At 38.7% G+C, this 19,103-nt stretch overlaps 1 protein-coding gene across 2 annotated transcripts in view; it reads left to right on the plus strand.

Annotated features, from left to right (window-relative positions):
• Hmcn1 (hemicentin 1) overlaps positions 1-11,552 on the plus strand; it is a 376,766-nt gene extending 365,214 nt beyond the window's left edge. Inside the window, exons 104-107 of one of the 2 annotated variants that reach the window (XM_040277215.2) lie at positions 864-1,214; positions 4,939-5,058; positions 8,517-8,643; positions 10,232-11,552. In XM_040277215.2, the coding sequence (XP_040133149.2) occupies positions 864-1,214; positions 4,939-5,058; positions 8,517-8,643; positions 10,232-10,598 (965 nt within the window). In that variant the 3' untranslated portion in view covers positions 10,599-11,552. The remainder of the gene's footprint in view (positions 1-863; positions 1,215-4,938; positions 5,059-8,516; positions 8,644-10,231) is intronic. The other variant, XM_078022483.1, reaches the window with a different exon arrangement.
• Positions 11,553-19,103: the final 7,551 nt, after the last annotated feature.

The following is a 19,103-nucleotide window of genomic DNA, read 5'->3' on the forward strand; positions in this document are numbered from 1 at the left end:
AATGAAGGGGCAGGCAGCAGGTAGAGGTCTATCTGAGCATGCTTATTCCAGACAGAGGGGTCAGCAGGGCAATGTCCCTCAGATGCTGTTGGAACTAGTTAGACAGAGAGTAAAAAGGCCCTAATCCAGACCTTAAACTTCTTCCAAATGTACAATGGGAAACAGTCTTGAGCAGGCGAGTAACATGATGCAATTTATATTTGGAAAAGATCACCTGTCTGCTCTGTGGAGAACAAACCAGAAGAGGGCAAAGGTTTTAATGAAAAGATTTGCTACTGAGTCCTTTTAGTAACTGTTATTTCATGAAAAACTGTATTATTTTGGGATTCCACACCCTTTTGCATCTTTGTTCCCAGAGGAAGCTATACAAATTTTCAACAACGTAGCATGAGCCTACCTCATTGAACTCAGAAAGCCGAATCTAGTGTTTCTTCTAAGACTTAAAGTGACAACGTGATTCTTGCCATTGCATGTAAATGTGTATACCATATTGGCCCAAACTGATGCCACATCAGAGTTGTTCTTTTCAGCCCAGGACACAAGGCTGAAAACAGTCCATAGGTCTGGAAGTAGAAAGAGGGTGGATTCACAGAACTAGCATCAGGTTTTCTGAGCCACCTGCTCCAACATGAGTGTTTACATAAAACTTGTACAACTAAAGCAATGCTCGGGGACAGTCAGTCTTTCTCTACATTCATAAGGAGTGATTACAGCCTTCTCAAAAGCCCACAGTAGATGAGATGTGCCAACATTCCTGGCTTTGGAGGGTAATAATGTCTTCAGTTTGTTTCACAGACCGATTCTTTATTCCTGTGTCTTGTGTAATTTTTTTTCTCTTTTCTATGTATCATGCACATGAGCAGACATTAACGAATGTGAGCAAGTGCCTAAACCTTGTGCACATCAGTGCTCCAACACCCCCGGCAGCTTCAAGTGTTCCTGTCCCCCAGGACAACATTTATTAGGGGACGGGAAATCTTGCGCTGGATTGGAGAGGCTGCCACACTATGGCAGTCAGTACAGTAGCTCTAGCCTCGCACGGTTCTCCCCAGTGAGAAACAACTATCAACCTCAACAGCATTACAGACAGTACTCCCATCTCTACAGCTCCTACTCAGAGTATAGAAACAGCAGGACATCTCTCTCCAGGACTAGAAGGACTATTAGGAAACCTTGCCCCGAAGGCTCTGAGGCAAGCCATGACACATGTGTAGGTAAATGTCAGCCATATTGCATTTCCTTTTGGTGGGCTCACTTCCTGACCAACGTCTAAGAATGTGTACAGCACCTGTCACTATTTGGGGGTGTTGAACTACATCTAATCTCAACTCTGGGATGACTCAGATTTTGGAGACATTTACTCTGGAACCTAAGACTATTACAAACTTTCATCAAATAAATGATGTATTTTCATGTGTACATTCTAATGGTTTATTGTGGTAGTTTCTCTTTTTGATCACCACTGAAAGTCTTACTAAATGTAATGCTATATGGAAGTAAGTGTCAGTGTATTCAGAATGTGATTTTTTAAAAATAAGGTATACGTAGTATCACATAATGAGATTATGGCTGGGTTAAAAGTGACCGTTTTAGCTACTCAGTCAATTGTTCTATATGGCAACCAATATCCCATTGACTGTTGGTCACATGACCCCCTAGATTATTTTGTATGTTTGTATGTCACTGAAAAGATAATGTAAACCAGGACAAAATTAAGTTGTTCCCAGTGCTCTAAAATATGTGCATTCGATAGCTTTATTTAAACTCACAAGTCTATAATCTTCATTTGTTTGCAAAAATGAAGTGTTATTTCCAACTTAAGAATTGAGGCTTTGCTTTCAGTTAAGTTGGAAACATTACCATCTGTCATTCGTTTAACTTAATTTTCTTTGAGTATCCACAGTTTACATGTGGATAAGCACCAAAGGGAAATTAGCAAAGAGAAATCAGCCCCAATATGTGTTAAATAGGAAAAGAAAGCAAGGAGGAAAGAAATTCTGTTGAAATCCAAAACTCATTATGCCAGTCTCATTTTCTTACAATTCTTTTAAGTGTTCTACACTTTTCTTATTCTCTAAAATAAATATTTAACAGAATATTAATAAACATTTAAGGATTTCTCTTCCTCCTAATTTCAAATTTAGGTGTTTTTTGGTTTTTGTTTGTTTTCCACTTATTTTCTTTCCCCTTCTCTAATCCCTGTTCTTGCGTCATTATCTCTTCAGACATGCTTCCCTGGTCAGCCTTAGGTGGTTGACCTGCTTCTCATAACCTCTACTCAGTTGGACCCTCCATCCCTCTGAATACTCAAACTTTATCTTTTGTTCTTTAGGTTCACGTTTTCCCAAAGCTTTTCTGTCTAGATATCATGATGTTTCTAAGACTTATTCTAATGGAATTCTAACTTGTGATTAAGTTCCCAGAGCTGAGGGCAGCACCATTTATGCTTCAAACATTAATGTATTTATTAATACTCAGCAATTTTGTATTATTTGGCCAGGTTGGACAAAATGCAAAGTATGTGAACTCCAAACCATTCTGATTATTGGCCATTTTTCTTACTACAGTTTTAACCCAACTGTTCATAAGTTAAATTTCTTCACTTTTCTTTTACTGACAGAATTAACATCTGGCATTTTGTGTTCTGGCTTGGTGTGGTGGCCCATGCCTGTAATCCTAGCAGTTTGGGAGGCTGAGGCAGGAGGATCTTGAGTTCAAAGCCAGCCTCATCAAAAACAAAGCATCTCAGTGAGACCCTGTCTCTAAATAAAATACAAAAAGTAGGGCTGGGGATATGGCTCAGTGGTCAAGTGTCCTTGAGTTCATCCCCAGTACCCCCCTACACACTCACACTAGTAGTCATTCTCGCTGAAGGGTTTTCATAGCATATTACCATCTCAGCCTTAGCTTCAGACAGAGTGACGGTAGAACAGAAAACAAGAGTCTTTGTTTATGCTAAGATAAACTAAACCACACACATTCTACACCATCTAGCTGATTTCTTCTAATATATCTGAAGGTGCACATCATTAAGTTTCTCCGAGTTCTTTCTTTCATAACTAACTGCAATTTCATCATTGTTGAGTCTTATGTTTTCCACCTATATGATGGCATATCAGAATTATCTCCCTTAGGCAGCCCTCCACTGTTCAAGGCAGCTACTGTTTCAGAGTGAGGATCAGTCTTTAAGAATCTAAAGTAAAGCTGGGTATGGTGGTGCATTCCTATAATCCAGTGGCTCAGGAGGCTGAAGTAAGAGGATCACAAGTTTAAAGCCAGCCTCAGCAATTAGCAAGGTCCTAAGCAACTTAGTGAGACTGTTTCTAAATAAAATATTAAAAAGGGCTAGAGATGTGTCTCAGTGGTAAGTACCCCTGGGTTTGATCCCCAGTACAAAAAAAAAGAAAAAGCATCTAGTAAGCTTTCACAACTAGTCAAATTGCTGGATATTTAAATTTATTTGGGGGCAATGACCAAGTTTGGAAAATTTCTTAAAATATGGTATTTTATATCATTGGGACTAATAAATTTTCAGACAGCTCTGTAATTGTGTAACAAGAGCCACTTACAATAAACACCAAATGCCTTTAATTAACCATCTGGGATAGACAAGTTACCAAAGATTCACATTAACACTATGGAATCTTGTTAGAGTTAGGCTGAAATTTAGCTTTAGAAGGAATTGATTCCAAGCTTAAAAGGAAGAATAAACATTAGATTGCTTCTAAGTGCAGATATCATGCTTGGGAACCCTTCCTGTGTTGAGAGTTTTTATATTAATCACTTGGAGTTCAACATTTTAAATTTTTCTTGCAATTTTAGGTTAAAGCAAATTTTAAAGGGAAAAAGTAATAAGAGCTCACACAAGTTATCAAATGAATGCTTTGATAACTAAAATGGTGTGAAAACATTGACAAATGTTTGAATATGTATCATTAACAGAATTTAAATAATTGTGGTTGTGTTTTCAGCATGTGTAAAATATGCAAGGCGAACAGATCCTTTTCCTGTGAATCATCTCCCACTCTTCACTTTGACTTTAGTTCTACCCTACAGCACACCTGTTACCATTTCATGACATTTTCTCAGCCCTCTGCTGGTTAGTGCATATTCAAGGACTATGAGAAAATTGAAATAATAGTCAAAGCAAAATATAGTCAGGGCAAGAAATCTTAGACATCCCTTATACTGAAAGCAAATCTCAATTACTGTTGCATTATCATCTATTCTCACTCTCCTTTCTATTGTGCTTATGAATTGCTTTTCTTCATAGGAACCATCTAGCAAATTTGGAGGTAGGGTAGATGGTCTTGGCAAAGGATCCAGCTGAGATCTTGATGTTAAATGGCCTCCTGAAGGTAGAGTGACCACACATGCCTACTTGCCACCTGTGCTTGACAATTTTATGAAAAGTTTGATGAATAGTTCACAAAAGTAAAAACATTCCCATTTGATTATATCTGTACATGGGAAAACTATGCATTGGTGTTAGTTGGAGGTCATACAGAAAGAAAGAGCTACAAATTAAAACCTAGTAACTCCATTTTCCATTTAATCAAGACAAATTATCTTTTAGGTAAATTCTACCATGCTGTGAAGAGTTTAGTTCTTTAGTGGTTTAGGAGCATATATAAATCTGTCACCTCTCTCATTTCAGTCTAACTTATTTAACCAATAAAAAACTGACCAGTTTGGGGCTTCAGCTTATATATGCTTGTAAACAAAATAGAGATTTTCATATTTTAAAATACCGTGTATATTGTATGTCATGTTTTTATATAATGCATATTGATGTAAAACAGCTCTGAGCATTCTTAAACACAGAAGTGTAAAATCACCAAGAAATTTCTCTTGTATGCCACCAACTTATTTATCAAGGGCTATCACAGCTTGTGCTTCCGTTTGACCCGTTATGCACTCTGCTTTCTTTCTGAACAGATATTGATGAATGTCAGAACAGAGACACCTGCCAGCATGTGTGTAAAAATACCATTGGAAGCTATCAGTGTATCTGCCCACCTGGTTACCAGCTCATGCTCAATGGAAAGACATGCCAAGGTAAGGAAATGCTGGGGTGCTCACTGCTGCAACTTCACATAAAACTAGCATAGCAGGATTCGAGAAGTATTGTGAATAATTCTCCTACTCAATTCTCCTTCCCCATGCCCGTGCGTCAGACTTATTGCTTCTCCCACTTGTAGAAGCAGTGTTGAAACATAAGAAAGGAGTTAAGGGAAATAGTTGTGAATTATTTTTGGTACGGTTTTACTTGAAGGAGCAAGAATGCTGAAGCCAGTTCACATTTTATGTTTTTAAAACCTTTTTCCATAGTTAGCTACAATGGAAGGGGAAAATGAGACGAGTACCTCATATTTACTGCAGTGTAGGGCATGACTTTTTCGCTCATTAGACTTAATTTTTAGAGCAATCAGTGAGCAATGGATTAAATAACCCATTTAATGATGGGTACAGTTATGTGATGGTACTGCAAATACAAAAGGTTTAAATTTAAATGAATAGATCTTGAAGATTTTAACAGTGTAATCAAATCAAAGTACTAGCTTACAGGTTCTATAACAGAGTTGGGAACAAAGTAAAGTGGTAATAGAAAAAAAATCTCTGCAATTCCCTTTTTACACAAATGTTCAAGAATTGTACTTTGGTGTTTATTATATTACAACAGATATTTGATTAAAAAGGAGTTACCTTCAGATCTTAAGTGACTTAAAAATCTCTAAGAAACTTCCTCTATTTTGTAAACAAAAGTGAATATTATGTAGGTCTTAATATGAATTTTATTTCTGTCATATACAAACTATTCCTTTGTGAAGAATAACAAGTAAACTCTTCAGAAGAGTACTTTATCAGTAGCAAGCAAATTGTGACTATTTGGTATTAACAAAAAAAAAAGTTTCTAGAAATGCTCATGGAACCCATGTTTCTGGAACTATGACCAGGGTGAGAAATGGCTTCACTTAGTTACCATGAGCAGCTCCCATCCCATCCCACCCTCTTACACTCTGATAGTCCCCAGTTAAGATTGTGGGATTGACAGGGAACCAGAATTCAATGATAACCTTTGCTCCCACTCATCAGTTACTAAATATTACTAAGAGTCGACCTCATACAGAATATTTTACTGAGATATAAAGTACTAGAATAACATTTATATTACAGGGTGGTGTTTTTCCAGAGCAACTGTTACTTCATTTGAGTCAATAGTATAGATACATCAAGGAGATCATTTGTACCCATTGTACAGATAAATAGTATTAATTCTCAGAGTAATTATGTGATCCTCAGGATCCTAAAACAAATTCACTACACTTCCTATATGTGCACCAGACAGCTGGGGAAAATGGGGCAAATACTGTTGGATATTTGAAATAACCAAACCAACTGCAAAACTTCTTAGCCAGACAAGAGTTCGAACATAACACATTCAAGAGAGTTTTCCTCTTTCCTAAATTTGGCCTTTTTTTTTAAGTTGCCCTTGTCACTCATTAACTTAAGAGTTTTTCAGCTTTTGTTTGCTCTATGGAGTGAAAAATACCGTGAACAAATCAGAAACAGGTGTCAGTTGAAATGTTTGCAATTTAAGTGGGTTACATATTTTTGTGGATTTAAAAAATATAAGAACAACGATACCTATTGAAGAAGCCTTTAAAGAATTACATTGGGGGTAGTTAGAAAATGAAGCATTTAGGAAGAACAAAAGATAGCTTTTAATTTAGACAGGCTTTTTATACTAGTGATAGAACTGTCAAGAAAAGGGAAATTAATTGTCAAAATTGGAAATCACCATACTGTAAAATGAAAGCAAAATACACAAAGCTTAACCAATTAAGATTTGCCTAAGAAGTGGTGAAGAGAAACTAAAAGATACATTAGTGGTGCATAAAATTAGCATAAGTAATTCTAAAAATTTAGAAACATTATATTGGCCTTGCATTTGAAGTGAGTTCTCATCTGTCCTTGTTTTATAAAAACTAATCCATAATATTTATCAAAAATGTGAATTACTTCGTACTGTTCTGACAGACATTAAGTATTTTCATCCAAAATTATTTTTTGAAAGTATCCAGAAACACTTGGTTAAATGCATTCATATCTTCCAAATCTATCAGTGTGAAATTTTTCAGCTCATTTTGGGATTTGTTTCTGATAGCCATAATAATTATAAGCCCATAGTTTAATTTCTATAATATTCTTTAAATATTTAATAGAAACTAAACATCACTACACTGTTAAAAGTATGATTTGTTTTTTAACTTTTGTTTTATTGGTGCATTATAATTATATAATAACAAGAGTCATTACTACATAGTCATACGGTACCTCCTTCCTTTCTTGTTTTAGTGGGTTTTTTATTTTGTTTTGTTTTTGTTTAAGAACAGTGAGGAGAGTGATTGGGGGCTAAATGAGGCTAATTAGAAAAACTGAGGGGAAGTTTTTTTTCTTTTTTTGGTACTGGGGATTGAACCCGGGGTGCTTTACTGCTGAGCCACATCCTCAGCCTTATTCATTTTGTATTTGGAGACAGGGTCTCACGAAGTTCAGCCAGCTGAAGCTGGCATTGAACCTGCGATCCTCCTGCCTCAGCTTCCCCAGGCTGCTGGGATTACAGGTGTGCACCAGCATGCCTGGCTAAGTCCAAAGTCAAAGTCAGATAGCTGTATGTAGGCACTTGTAAGGAGCATTCCACCTCCTTAAGTGATTGAATAAACCTATATCCTGTGTGCAGGAGGGAAAAAGTACAATAAAATAAACCCAAATCAGTTCTCCCAAGAGGTGCGTCCCGACTGCACTTCTATCATGAAATAGGTGCTGGCCAATGGGTACCTGTTTCTTTAAGTTCTGTTTTAATTGTTTCTCCTTAACACCTGTGCAGAAAACAAAATAAAGATGGTTTGCATATTTCCCCCGTATTACTGTTACAGTGGGATGAGCCTCCTCTGCCACCAGGTGAGGATAGACTCAGGTGGACTGTGCTCCCTTTAGTCAAATTTGAATAGCTTGGGGGTCATTCATTTCATCCTGGACCTTTTATTCTTTATTGTGTCTCTTTCCTCAAGATCTGTACAGTCTCCCCAGAATTTACAACTTGACTTCTTTTATTTCTACTATCCTACTTCCCACTTAACAATTTGAGCTTACAAAACATGAGAAAGTTCCCTCACATTTTAAAGAGGTTCTTTACTTTGCAAAAGCATCCACAAGTGTGCTTTAGATTTTTTAGCTTGTTTGTAGTGCATGTAAAATATTATTTGCTTTACAAAACTCAAGTGTACTCTATTTTTCAAATATAAAAGACACCAGAGAGCTCTTAAGAGCTATAAAAGGAGAAGGGGGCTATTATTTTTTGAAGTGTTTTTCAGAAATCTACACCAGGGAACGTGATTACCATTTCATGGTTGAAACTTAGGCCACCATATTGCAGATATCCACAATGGCAGCTCATTGGGCTGCCTCTGACCCCCCGTTGCTGATGCTGTGTTTTCCTTTGCTCTGCCTAGATGTGGATGAGTGTCTGGAACAGAATGTACAGTGTGGGCCCAATCGCATGTGCTTCAACATGAGAGGAAGCTACCAGTGCATCGACACGCCCTGCCCACCCAACTACCAGCGGCATCCTATTTCAGGGTATGTCTGGCCCGCTCATCCCAGACAAGCTTCTGAAAAATCCTTCATCTGTCTCCAGTCTGCACCCTGTCTGTGCCCATGTTAACTCATAGACTTTCCACAAACTCAAGGGGGTTGTAGGGTGACATGAATGGGCAAGAAGTGAGCTCAGCGGCCACTGCAACCTATGCCATCACTTTTGGCTGCCAGGGTTTCCCAGAACACTGTCCCCAGCACAAAAACACCGTGCAACCAACATCTAGAACTCTACCTCTGCAGAGAGCATCTTGCAGGTGATAGAGCCTGCCTTTCTTGGAAATGTCCCAGTTTCCATTTGTGAAGCCTCAGGACTAAGTGCTCTCAGCGTGTAGAGCACTCCAAGCAGTACCTTGTCTGTGGTTAGGATGACTCGCGGGGCAATGGAGGATGGAGATGAGCGAGGATGAGTCAGTAGTCTGCCCATGCTTGTTGTCTTGCTGACACTTCCTGCTGTTTCAGACAGTCTTTGCTGGGTTCTAAATAAACTGTTCTTCTGTGTTCTCCCTCCTCTTTTGGAAATGTTATGCCCAGACTAGGTACCAAGGTAACAGGATGCTTGAAAACAGTGATAATGTTCATTCTGGATGGTGCCTCACACTCGGTTTGACTCTTGGTCATGCCTACCAACTTACTGGACCGTGGTTAAGTGTGGTTTGCTCAGAATCCAGCAAAAAAAAAAAAAAAAAACTATTTGTAATTGGTCTTATGGGAATAGGAAAGGAGAAAATTAGAATTATGGACCTATGGATTCTTTAGTCATAGTATTTCTAGACATTTCATATCTTTAATAGTCCTCTGCTTTTTTTTTTCTCCTCCCCCTCTCGAATTCTGGCAACAACTTGAAAGTCATCATGACTTAAAAAGCAGTCAGTGTGGGCTCTGGAAAAAGAAAATATGGTTTTTAATTATCAATTACAAAGGAAGTTCTCCCCTGGGGCCAGGATTTTTAGAAAAATAAGCCAAATATCAGTATGTCATATTTCAGCTTTCAAACAGTGTTAGGATAGATGTTATAATTTTAAAAATAGCTTGTATTCCTCCTTTTAAGAAGTATTTGTTTCCAATATATGTACAGATGCTTTTGTTTTCAAAACTGACTTTTCATTTCAAAGAGATGTACACTTGGGGCTGGGGATCTCAGTAGCAGAGGATCCATGAGACCTTGGTTCAGTCGCCAACGAGCCCCACCAGATGCTTTTTGCAGAGGGAGAGATCTAGATGTTGGTTACATGGTGTTTTTATGCTGGGGACTGTTCTGGGAAACCTTGGCAGCCAAAAGTGATGGCATAGATTGCAGTGGCCCTATGCAACACACGGTATTTGTGCTTCCTTCAAGAGCTCCAACGTTTCTTGCTTTTAATGGAGCAGAGAGATGGCTAAGAGATTATGGTCTAGAGTCAAGTATCCATCGGGCATGACTTAGTAACACAGAGCATGGGGTGAGCCTCACTGCTCTTGCAGTCTTACTGGCTTCTGCATTTAATGCCTAAATGTTGTCATAGTCACCTGGCTCATGCTCTCTTGCCTCCAAACCAGATAACTTTGTATATTCCATGTTTGTTGTCCTTAGGTTCTGCCTCAAGAACTGTCCACCCAATGATTTGGAATGTGCCTTGAGCCCATATGCCTTGGAGTATAAACTTGTCTCCCTCCCATTTGGAATAGCTGCCAATCAAGATTTAATCCGGCTGGTTGCATACACGCAGGATGGAGTGATGCATCCCAGGACAACTTTCCTCATGGTGGATGAGGAACAGACAGTTCCCTTTGCCTTAAGGGATGAAAACCTGAAGGGGGTGGTGTATACCACCCGGCCACTTCGAGAGCCAGAGACCTACCGCATGAGGGTTCGAGCTTTATCCTACAGTGCCAATGGGACCATTGAATATCAGACCACATTCATCGTTTATATAGCCGTCTCTGCCTATCCATACTAAGAAGCTCTCCAGAACCTCTTCACACAGTTAAACCACATTTTATTCCTTACAGTCAACTTCGCCTCAACAGTTGCAAACTTGGCAACTTGAAAATGGTGCTCTCCTGTTTCGTGTGCCTTCCTCGATACTGCTGAGGTATTTTGATGCTCCCACCATGGTCATATATTTTAGTAAGGTCTAGAGGAGTCCCTTATTATTTTCTTTATTTATTACACTGGAGCAGTTACTTCCCAAAGATGATTCTGAATATCTAACAGGACATAGCAGTGATGTTTATAAAACAAAATGAAACAAAAACAACTAATTCAAAGTTAAGTCGATTTTTGAGCATTTGACTATTTTCAGAATAATAAACTAGTTGCTCTGTGTTTTGATAAAATCTTATGAAATAATGAAAATTTTTTTCAAGTACTGATACTTTATAAAAGGACAACTATTTTCATTTAAGGCAGGAGAGGGGAATACCACATTTTGCAAATACAGTACCACTACCAGAGAGTTTAACTCCAAATGGTGCTTACCTGGACAGAACATCCAAAATAAAGATATCATTTTTATTGATTTGTTAAATCATCTGAACAACTTATGGTAATAGAAAAATTTACTTTGTCCCCAGCTGATTGTCAATGGCACGGATCTTTACTCTAACATTTTGATCCAGTCTTTCAGTTAGCTACCGTAACTTACAATTTTTTTTTTTAACTTTTCTGTCAAGGAAAACAATTTTTTAAAAAAATAAACCTGTCTTATTGGCATTTTAATCTTCTATGTTCAACGTCAATACACTGTACATGGTGGTACCAGACTCTGTAAGCAATTGCCAAGATGTATTCTATTTTTATGAAGTGTATATATATTACCTTAGTATGTATTTTCTATATAATATCTTGATGGGCTCTTTTATAAAATAATTTTATAAAAAAAGTCACTCTAAATAAAATTTTTTACAACTTTTTTCCGAACCTGAAATGTGTTTCCTTACAGCTGTAACAGATTTTTGATCATATATAAATATGTATACATCACAACAGCCCTTGAAATAGGTGGTATTATTATTCATTTTATAGGGCCCTTGGACACAAATAACTTAAGCACCTTTCTTTAGAGAAAGGGCATTTCTGCCACTATCTCCTCAGGCTTCAAGTCAAATGACATCTTCAGTACAAGTTTCCTCAGCCATCTAAATAGTGACCTTGTCTCTAATATCTATCACAGGTGAGAGGTAGATTCACTAAACTAGTGAAGGCCAAATCATGGCCTAGGATTGAATAATGTGATCCTAAGTAAAAATCCTTCAAAGAACCCTGAAAAAATGTGTCTCATCCATATGTGAAGCTCTCAGTAAAGTTTACCAAAAAACAGTGTATAGAACGCTAGTCCAACAAAAGGTACTTTGAGTCAAAGGCATTTCAGAGTCAAACAAGTTTAAGAAGTACTGTATAATATGTCCTCCTATAAAAGATTTACTATGAACACTGTACATTTAAAGGATCTTACAAGTTCAGTAACAAGTTTAAGTTGTTCAAGCTGACCTTTTCCAAGGTATTTAATCATAAACATTCCCCCCCTCAATATATTGTGATATCTCACTTAGAACTTGGGGAAATGCACTGTACTTGAATCAATAAACCTGCTTTACTCCTCAGACTTAGGACTTTTAATGGCCAGGCACATTGGCACATGCCTTTAATCCCAGTGGCTCAGGAGGCTTAGGCAGGAGGATCACAAGTCCAAAGCCAACCTCAGCAACTTAGTTAAACCCCGTCTCTAAATAAAATATAAAAAGGGGCTGGGGAATGTGGCTCAGTGGTTGAGTGTCCTTGGGTTCAATCCCTGGTACCAAAACTAAATAGGTAAGTATTGATGGCATGCCTGTTTTGTCCTTTGCCCAAACCCATCATTCCATGATTAGAATATGCATAGGGATACAATAACCATCTTGTAATAATGCTGTGACAACTCTGAGGACAAAAGTCTACATAATAAGGATAGAGAAGGAAGGGAGGGAGGTTGGGAGGAAGAGCCTGGAACCTTCTATGATAATGTTGAACCATTTTATTTATTTTTTTAAATATTTTTTAGTTATAGTTGGACATAATACCTCTATTTAATTATTTATTTTTATGTGCTAAGGATCAAACACAAGACATCGCATGTACTAGGCGAGCACTCTGGAGCCACAGCCCCAGCCCCTGTTGAACCGTTTTATAAGCCCCGAGATGGTTACCCCAGGACTTCTAGTTGTTTGAGACCAACAAACACTTACTTAAGCCAATTGTTTATTGAATTATCTGTTGCCCTCTAAATACATGCATGCCTACAGAAACCCCTTTCCTCCCCTGGTTTTTTAATATTTAGTTGTAGATGAACACAATACCTTCATTTTATTTATTTTTATGTGGCACTGAGGATCGAATCCAGTGCCTCATACGTGTGAGGCAAACGCTCAACCACTGAGCCATAACTCCAGCCCCTCTCCCCTGGTTTTTTCCAGCTATATTAATTTTACTACTATTCATCCAGTTACTCACACTGAAACGCTGGGAGTGATAATTTGTCACTTTCCAAACTCTGCATATTAAGTCCATCAAAGTATGACTATCATCCCCACCACCATTCTAAGCAAGGCCACCATTGTCCCATACAGTCCACTCCTAGCTAGTTCCTGTCTCACTCCTGCTCTGCGATACACTCTACTTTGTATAGGACTAATGGTTAAAAACATCCAAGAGATCATGGCGCTCCATTAAAAACTTTTCATTTCTAGTCTAGAAGTGTTTTCTCTCTGCTGTGTCAGTTTAGATAAGCTAGAACTACATTTCGTTTCTCTGTACCATTCAAATTGTGGGCCACATGAGACATTTGCATGAGATCTGGGAAGTAGAAATGAAGCTGTGGCCGTGTCACTTTTACACCGAGAAGGTCACTGCAGGAGTGCTAGGTACTATTTCAAGTCACATACCTTTTCACTGTTAGCTCGTCATGTTGGTGTGGAACATTAGAGAGCCTACAGTTGTCCTACCTCCCACTGAATCCTTCACGTTCTACAACTCCTGTGCCAGATACATGTTCATTTCTGTGACAAAGAGCCCTAGCTTTTCTTGCATGAGACCTCCGTTGAAGATGGTTAAAGATGGTGAAAGACTGCTCTGGACAGAACTGTGACTCCCAAAACTCATCTTTTACCCTAACCCTAAATGTGACCACATATGAAGATAAGGTAAATAAGGTTAAATGAGGTCACAGAGTGTGACCTTACTATGATAGGATCTGCATCCTCACCAGAAGAGACATCTGTTTTTATCTCCATTCCACCACAATTACCATATGAAAGCAGAGTCAGGAAGGCAGTCCTCTCTAAACCAGAAAGAGTGCCCTCACCAGAAACCAAGCTCCAGACTTGCTAGGCTCCACCCCTTTCTATTTAAGTCATTTTGTTATGGCAGCCTAAGTTGGTTAACAGAACAATGCATGGGATGTAGCTCATATTCATGGGTTTAGGTTTACTCCTCCAGATCAGTTTATTGAAAATGGAAAGCATGAAAAGTTTGCTTGTTTGCTCCTTGCTTCTAAGTGTACTGGAGAACTTGAAGACAGAAAATAAAAAGCTCAGGGCTTTATTTCCACTTAAAAGATTTGCAAAAGGGATGTGCATTGAGTGATGACACAAAAGAAATTCTTTACTCTTACAATGGCAGAGCCATGGTTTCTAAAGTTCAATCAAGTTTTAATCCAGAGTGGCTGAATTGTAATACAAATTAAATTCACAAACTCATGGGGACTTTGAAGTCCAAGCTAAGGCGCCGATTGGGAAAGAAGTACGGTCCTAAAATTTTGGACGGAGACCAGGGTGCAGATGTTGATGAAGTTGGAAAGCTCAAAAATCAATTTTTGACACAGAAGCATCCAGAAACACCCATTCTTCTCTGTGTGAGGAAGTTGTTCTTCCTTGCCTAAGTAAACTGCAGTGGCCTTCTCTGAAGTCCCTTGTCAGAGGCTGACGCTGTCCCCAGAACCTATCCCCATCATTCCTCTTTTCCTCTGGACCTACAACCATGTTGGTGAAAGCCAATAACAACAACAAAATTTAAATGAAGCTTGTATTGTACCTGCCTTTTTCATTCATTAATTTATTTCAATTTGTTGAAGTGACTAACTTCAACAAAGTGGATATTTTAAAAAATTTTACCACAGATACTTTGATAAATACTGCACCGAACACCGTGAACTACAAATTATAAGGTATCATTTCACAGAGAAGGAAGTTAAAGCTCAAAGAGATTGATCTTGCTTCAGAGGCACATTGCTCTGAAAAGTGGTGAATCTTTTCACTCTCCTTTGGGTCCTCTTGGTGTGGAGCAATGGGGAACCCACAGCTGTTCTGCATCCCTCCGAGTCGTCCTTCGTCTTCTACAACCCCTGGACCACATATGTGTCTACACTGGGGAGATGCAGAGCGTCCATAGTGGAGATAACAGAGCTAAGATTTGGATTCTGGTCCATCTGACTGCAAAGCCATAACATTGTACAATTTTCTGAGTAAGGAAATTCCTCTGCAACCTCTTCAGAAACATCTGCTTACATCCAAGCATTCTAATTACAGTGTGACTGTGAACCATAGCTTCTCAGATTGGCACTTTTACAAAATCCTTCAAGTCTCCTACTGGAGTGGGACCTCAACTGGAGATGAGTGTAGTTGCCAATATCATTCAGCCTTGAAAAAATCATCTATTGGAATTCAGCTATGAGTAATCTGGGGTTCTGATCTATTGCTTTCTAAACATGGATTAACCTCCTCTGAAGAGTCTGAAAGAGATTTAATGTCACTTAAAAAAAAATCTAGCACTCCATCTCTCCTATGCTACAGGCTAAGGTTTTAAAATCATGTTTAGGTCAACTGAAATCAAAGATACAGGCTGAAAACTGGTTACGTATCAGAAGGATCTCAAAACCTGAGACATCCTGGCTTTCCCAAAAGGCCAACTGCAGTGGCCCCTCTCATTACGAAAGGTCAGCCAAGATTTCCCTATACCGAGTCCCAGTTTACTTTTGCAATGCTTATTTTCCAAAACTTCCCCATATATGTTCCCAGTTTTCCATACAATAGCATTACCATTATCCACTTTTCCCCCTATTTCTACCTATGTAATATTCTCCTTTCCATCTTGACATACAGAATTCTTAGCCACCTTCAAGCCTTGTTTAATGCCCAACCCTCCATAGTCATCCATGATTTCATAAGCAAAAGACATCTCTTCCTTCTATGAACTCAGTCTTTCTCTGTACCTCTCCTATGACACTTCTTACTTTCTACTTTATGTTATGGCTGTTTGGCACATATAGCTTCTCCTCTACTAGAGAGAGTAGTAGCAGACTGGGATCACCTCTTATCCTCGACTGACCTTAGCACAGAACATAACTAATACATGCCCACACACCAGTACAGGGACAGCCGACTAACTGAAGGACTGAGTTTAAATAAAGGACCAAGATCTATGATGATCAAAGCTAGCCACAGAAGTCATTCAATTATCCACATATTTATTCACATTCTTACTTTGTACTAGACTCACTGATCAACACGATGAATACAAAACTGAAAAGACGCTTATGGCCCAGTGATAATTCACATGTGAAAATAAATGATTATAATTCATGATGATAATTATAATAAAAGTTTGTACAAGGTACAGTGGGGAAAAAACAGTCCTACTCAAAGCAAGTTAGAGCCCACATTTCAGATAGGAAGGAGAAAGAGGAGAAGGACACATGCTTCCCTTTAAGGGAATTTCTCAGAAGTTCCCACATAACACTTTCACTTATACCTCACAGGTCATAACTTAATACCTACAAGGGAATACCAAGAAAAAAAAATAACTTCTTAGTTGAACTCCATGCTATAATTATGAAAAAGAATGCTACTATGAATCTCTGCCACAAGATGCCAGGAATTTGCAGTAAGAATACAGAGCGAGAAGGGTTCCTTCCTCCAAACGCTGTGAAATAAAGGGAGCATATCTGATGATTAAAAAAAAACTATGGGTCTATTGATTTCATATTGAATATAAGAACCAAAATTTATTGGATGATTAAAGATAAAGAGGGAAATAATTGATAGAGCAAGGTTCTGGAGAATATGGGAAGAGTTTAATCTAAAACAGAGGGGAGGCTATCACGAATGAATAAGTGTCATCTTAGTCTTCTGGGAATGCCATCACAAAATTTCAGAGCCTGGGTGGCTTAAGTGACAGAAATTTGCTTCTCGTAGTTCTGGAGGCTGGCAGTTCAAGGTCAAGGTGTCGGCAGATCCAGTTTCTCCCGAGCCCTCCCTCTTTGGCTTATAGATGCCCACATTCTCACTGTCTTCTCTTGGCCTTTCCTCTATGTGCCCACATTCTTGGTGTCTCTTCCTCTTCTATAAGAACTCCAGTCACTGGATTAGGGCCCCACCCTTAAAAACTCTCAATCTGATTTTCTCCTTTAAAATCCTGTTTTCAGGTACTATCGTATTGGGAGTAGAGATTCAATGTGTGAATCTGAGGGAACATAATTCAGTCCACATTATGCTTTAGATGCGGTGTCCCCCAAAAGTTCACATGTGAGACCATGCAAGAGGGTTTGGAAGAGAAATGATTGGGCTATATCCTTAACCTAATCAGTTAATTGATCCCTGATAGGATTAACTGAATGGGAACTAGAGGCAAGTCAGGTATGACTGCAGGAAGTGGTTCATTGGGAACGTGGCTATGGGGTATGTATTGTGTATATGGAGAATGGAGTTTCTCTTTCTCTGCTCTCCGATTATCATGTGAGATGCTTCCCTCTGCCACACAATTCTGCCATCTTGTTCTGCCTCACCTCAAACCCTGAGGAATGGAGCTGACCCTCTATGGACTAAGACCACTGAAACCACAAGCCACCAAATAAATGTTTCCTCCTCTACCATTGTTCTGGTCAGGTCCTTTGGGTCACAGCAGTGAAAACCCTGACTAAAAAAGAAAGTGACAGGAGCAAAGGGCAGCAAGAATGTAAGGATGAGTGATGGATCAGTACGTCTCCAAGGACTGGAGAGAAATCGAGCATATGCTAAGGCTTTCAGAGGTAAGGATGGGGATCAATTTTTTATAGTTCCTGTGGAAAATTGGAGATGGAACAAATTAGAGGCAATTAAAGAATTACTTAATAGTGATAGATGTCTAGCTGTCATTGAAAAAAATCATACATATTTCTGGCTCCAATTCATTCATTTGTGCGACTCCTCCTAGTATGCCGTCAGTACCCAAAGGCGTAAGTGACACAAATGAAACAGATTTGTTAATGACCTTTGTCAAAATGAATTAACTATAGATTTATTGCTGTAGCTTTATAGTATATTATATAATAAGTTCTCTCTACCCTTTTTTGTTTTCAATATTATTGACTATACTTATCCCTTTGAATTTCCACATACATTTAGGGATCAGCCTGTATTTCTTCAGAAAAGGCTGTGGGATTTTAACAGAGATTACGTTCAATTTATAGATTATCTGGAGTCGGATAATCTGAATTCACAATGACCTCCATTTCTTAAGCAGCTCTAAATTGCACTCAACCTGTCTTCTCATCTTTAAAATGGGAATATTTATAATACTGCTTTGTACTTCAGAATCAAAAGATGTACTTCCAACTCAGCCCCAGTACTTTTTGTTAGCTATTATTATCATACAACAGATTACCATTTTTCATTCTTCTATGCCACAAATGACGTAGGCACTAGAGATATAGAGTTGCAAGTTAGGCAGCATGGTGGCACACGTTTGTAATCCCAGCAGCTAGGGAGGCCGAGACAGGAGGAGGATTGCGAGTTCAGAGCCAGCCTCAGCAAAAAGTGAGGCACTAAGCAACTCAGTAAGATCCTGTCTCTAAATAAAATACAAAAAAAAAAATAGGGCTAGGGATGTGACTCTGTTTCAGTGACCCCGAGTTAAATCCCTGGTAACCCCCATCCAAAAGAAAAAAAAAAAAAAAACAGAGTTGCAAGTTGAAGAGTCTTCCACTCTGAAGAAGAGTGTGATCACCCTGGGTCTTGAGTTTCTATTCTCCCCAGTGAATGGGAGATAACAAAATAGATGAAGGAGGAGAAGGAAGAGGATACCATTGGCAAGATGTGGGAAGGAAGGAGGACTGACTCTACCAGATGTCTTAAAAATAAGAACAGGGGGCTGGGGTTGTGGCTCAGCAGGAGAGCACTTGCCTAGCATGTGCGAGGCCCTGGGTTCAATCCTCAGCACCACATAAAAATAAACAAAATAAAGGTATTGTGTCCAACTACAACTAAAAAATAAATGTTTAAAAAGAAAGAAAACACACTCATGGCTTTATATTCATTCAACCAATATGCTATTTGTGAAAAAAAAAGGGGGGGAGTGGCCTAATTCCCTTATCTCCCTCTGTTTTTGAGGCTTATTTCTCTTAAAAATTTATGTTTATTTTTATTTCACAGAGTGATGCTGTCCCCATAGATGG

Source organism: Ictidomys tridecemlineatus, chromosome 10 (genome assembly GCF_052094955.1).
Source record: "Ictidomys tridecemlineatus isolate mIctTri1 chromosome 10, mIctTri1.hap1, whole genome shotgun sequence".
NCBI lineage: Eukaryota > Metazoa > Chordata > Mammalia > Rodentia > Sciuridae > Ictidomys > Ictidomys tridecemlineatus.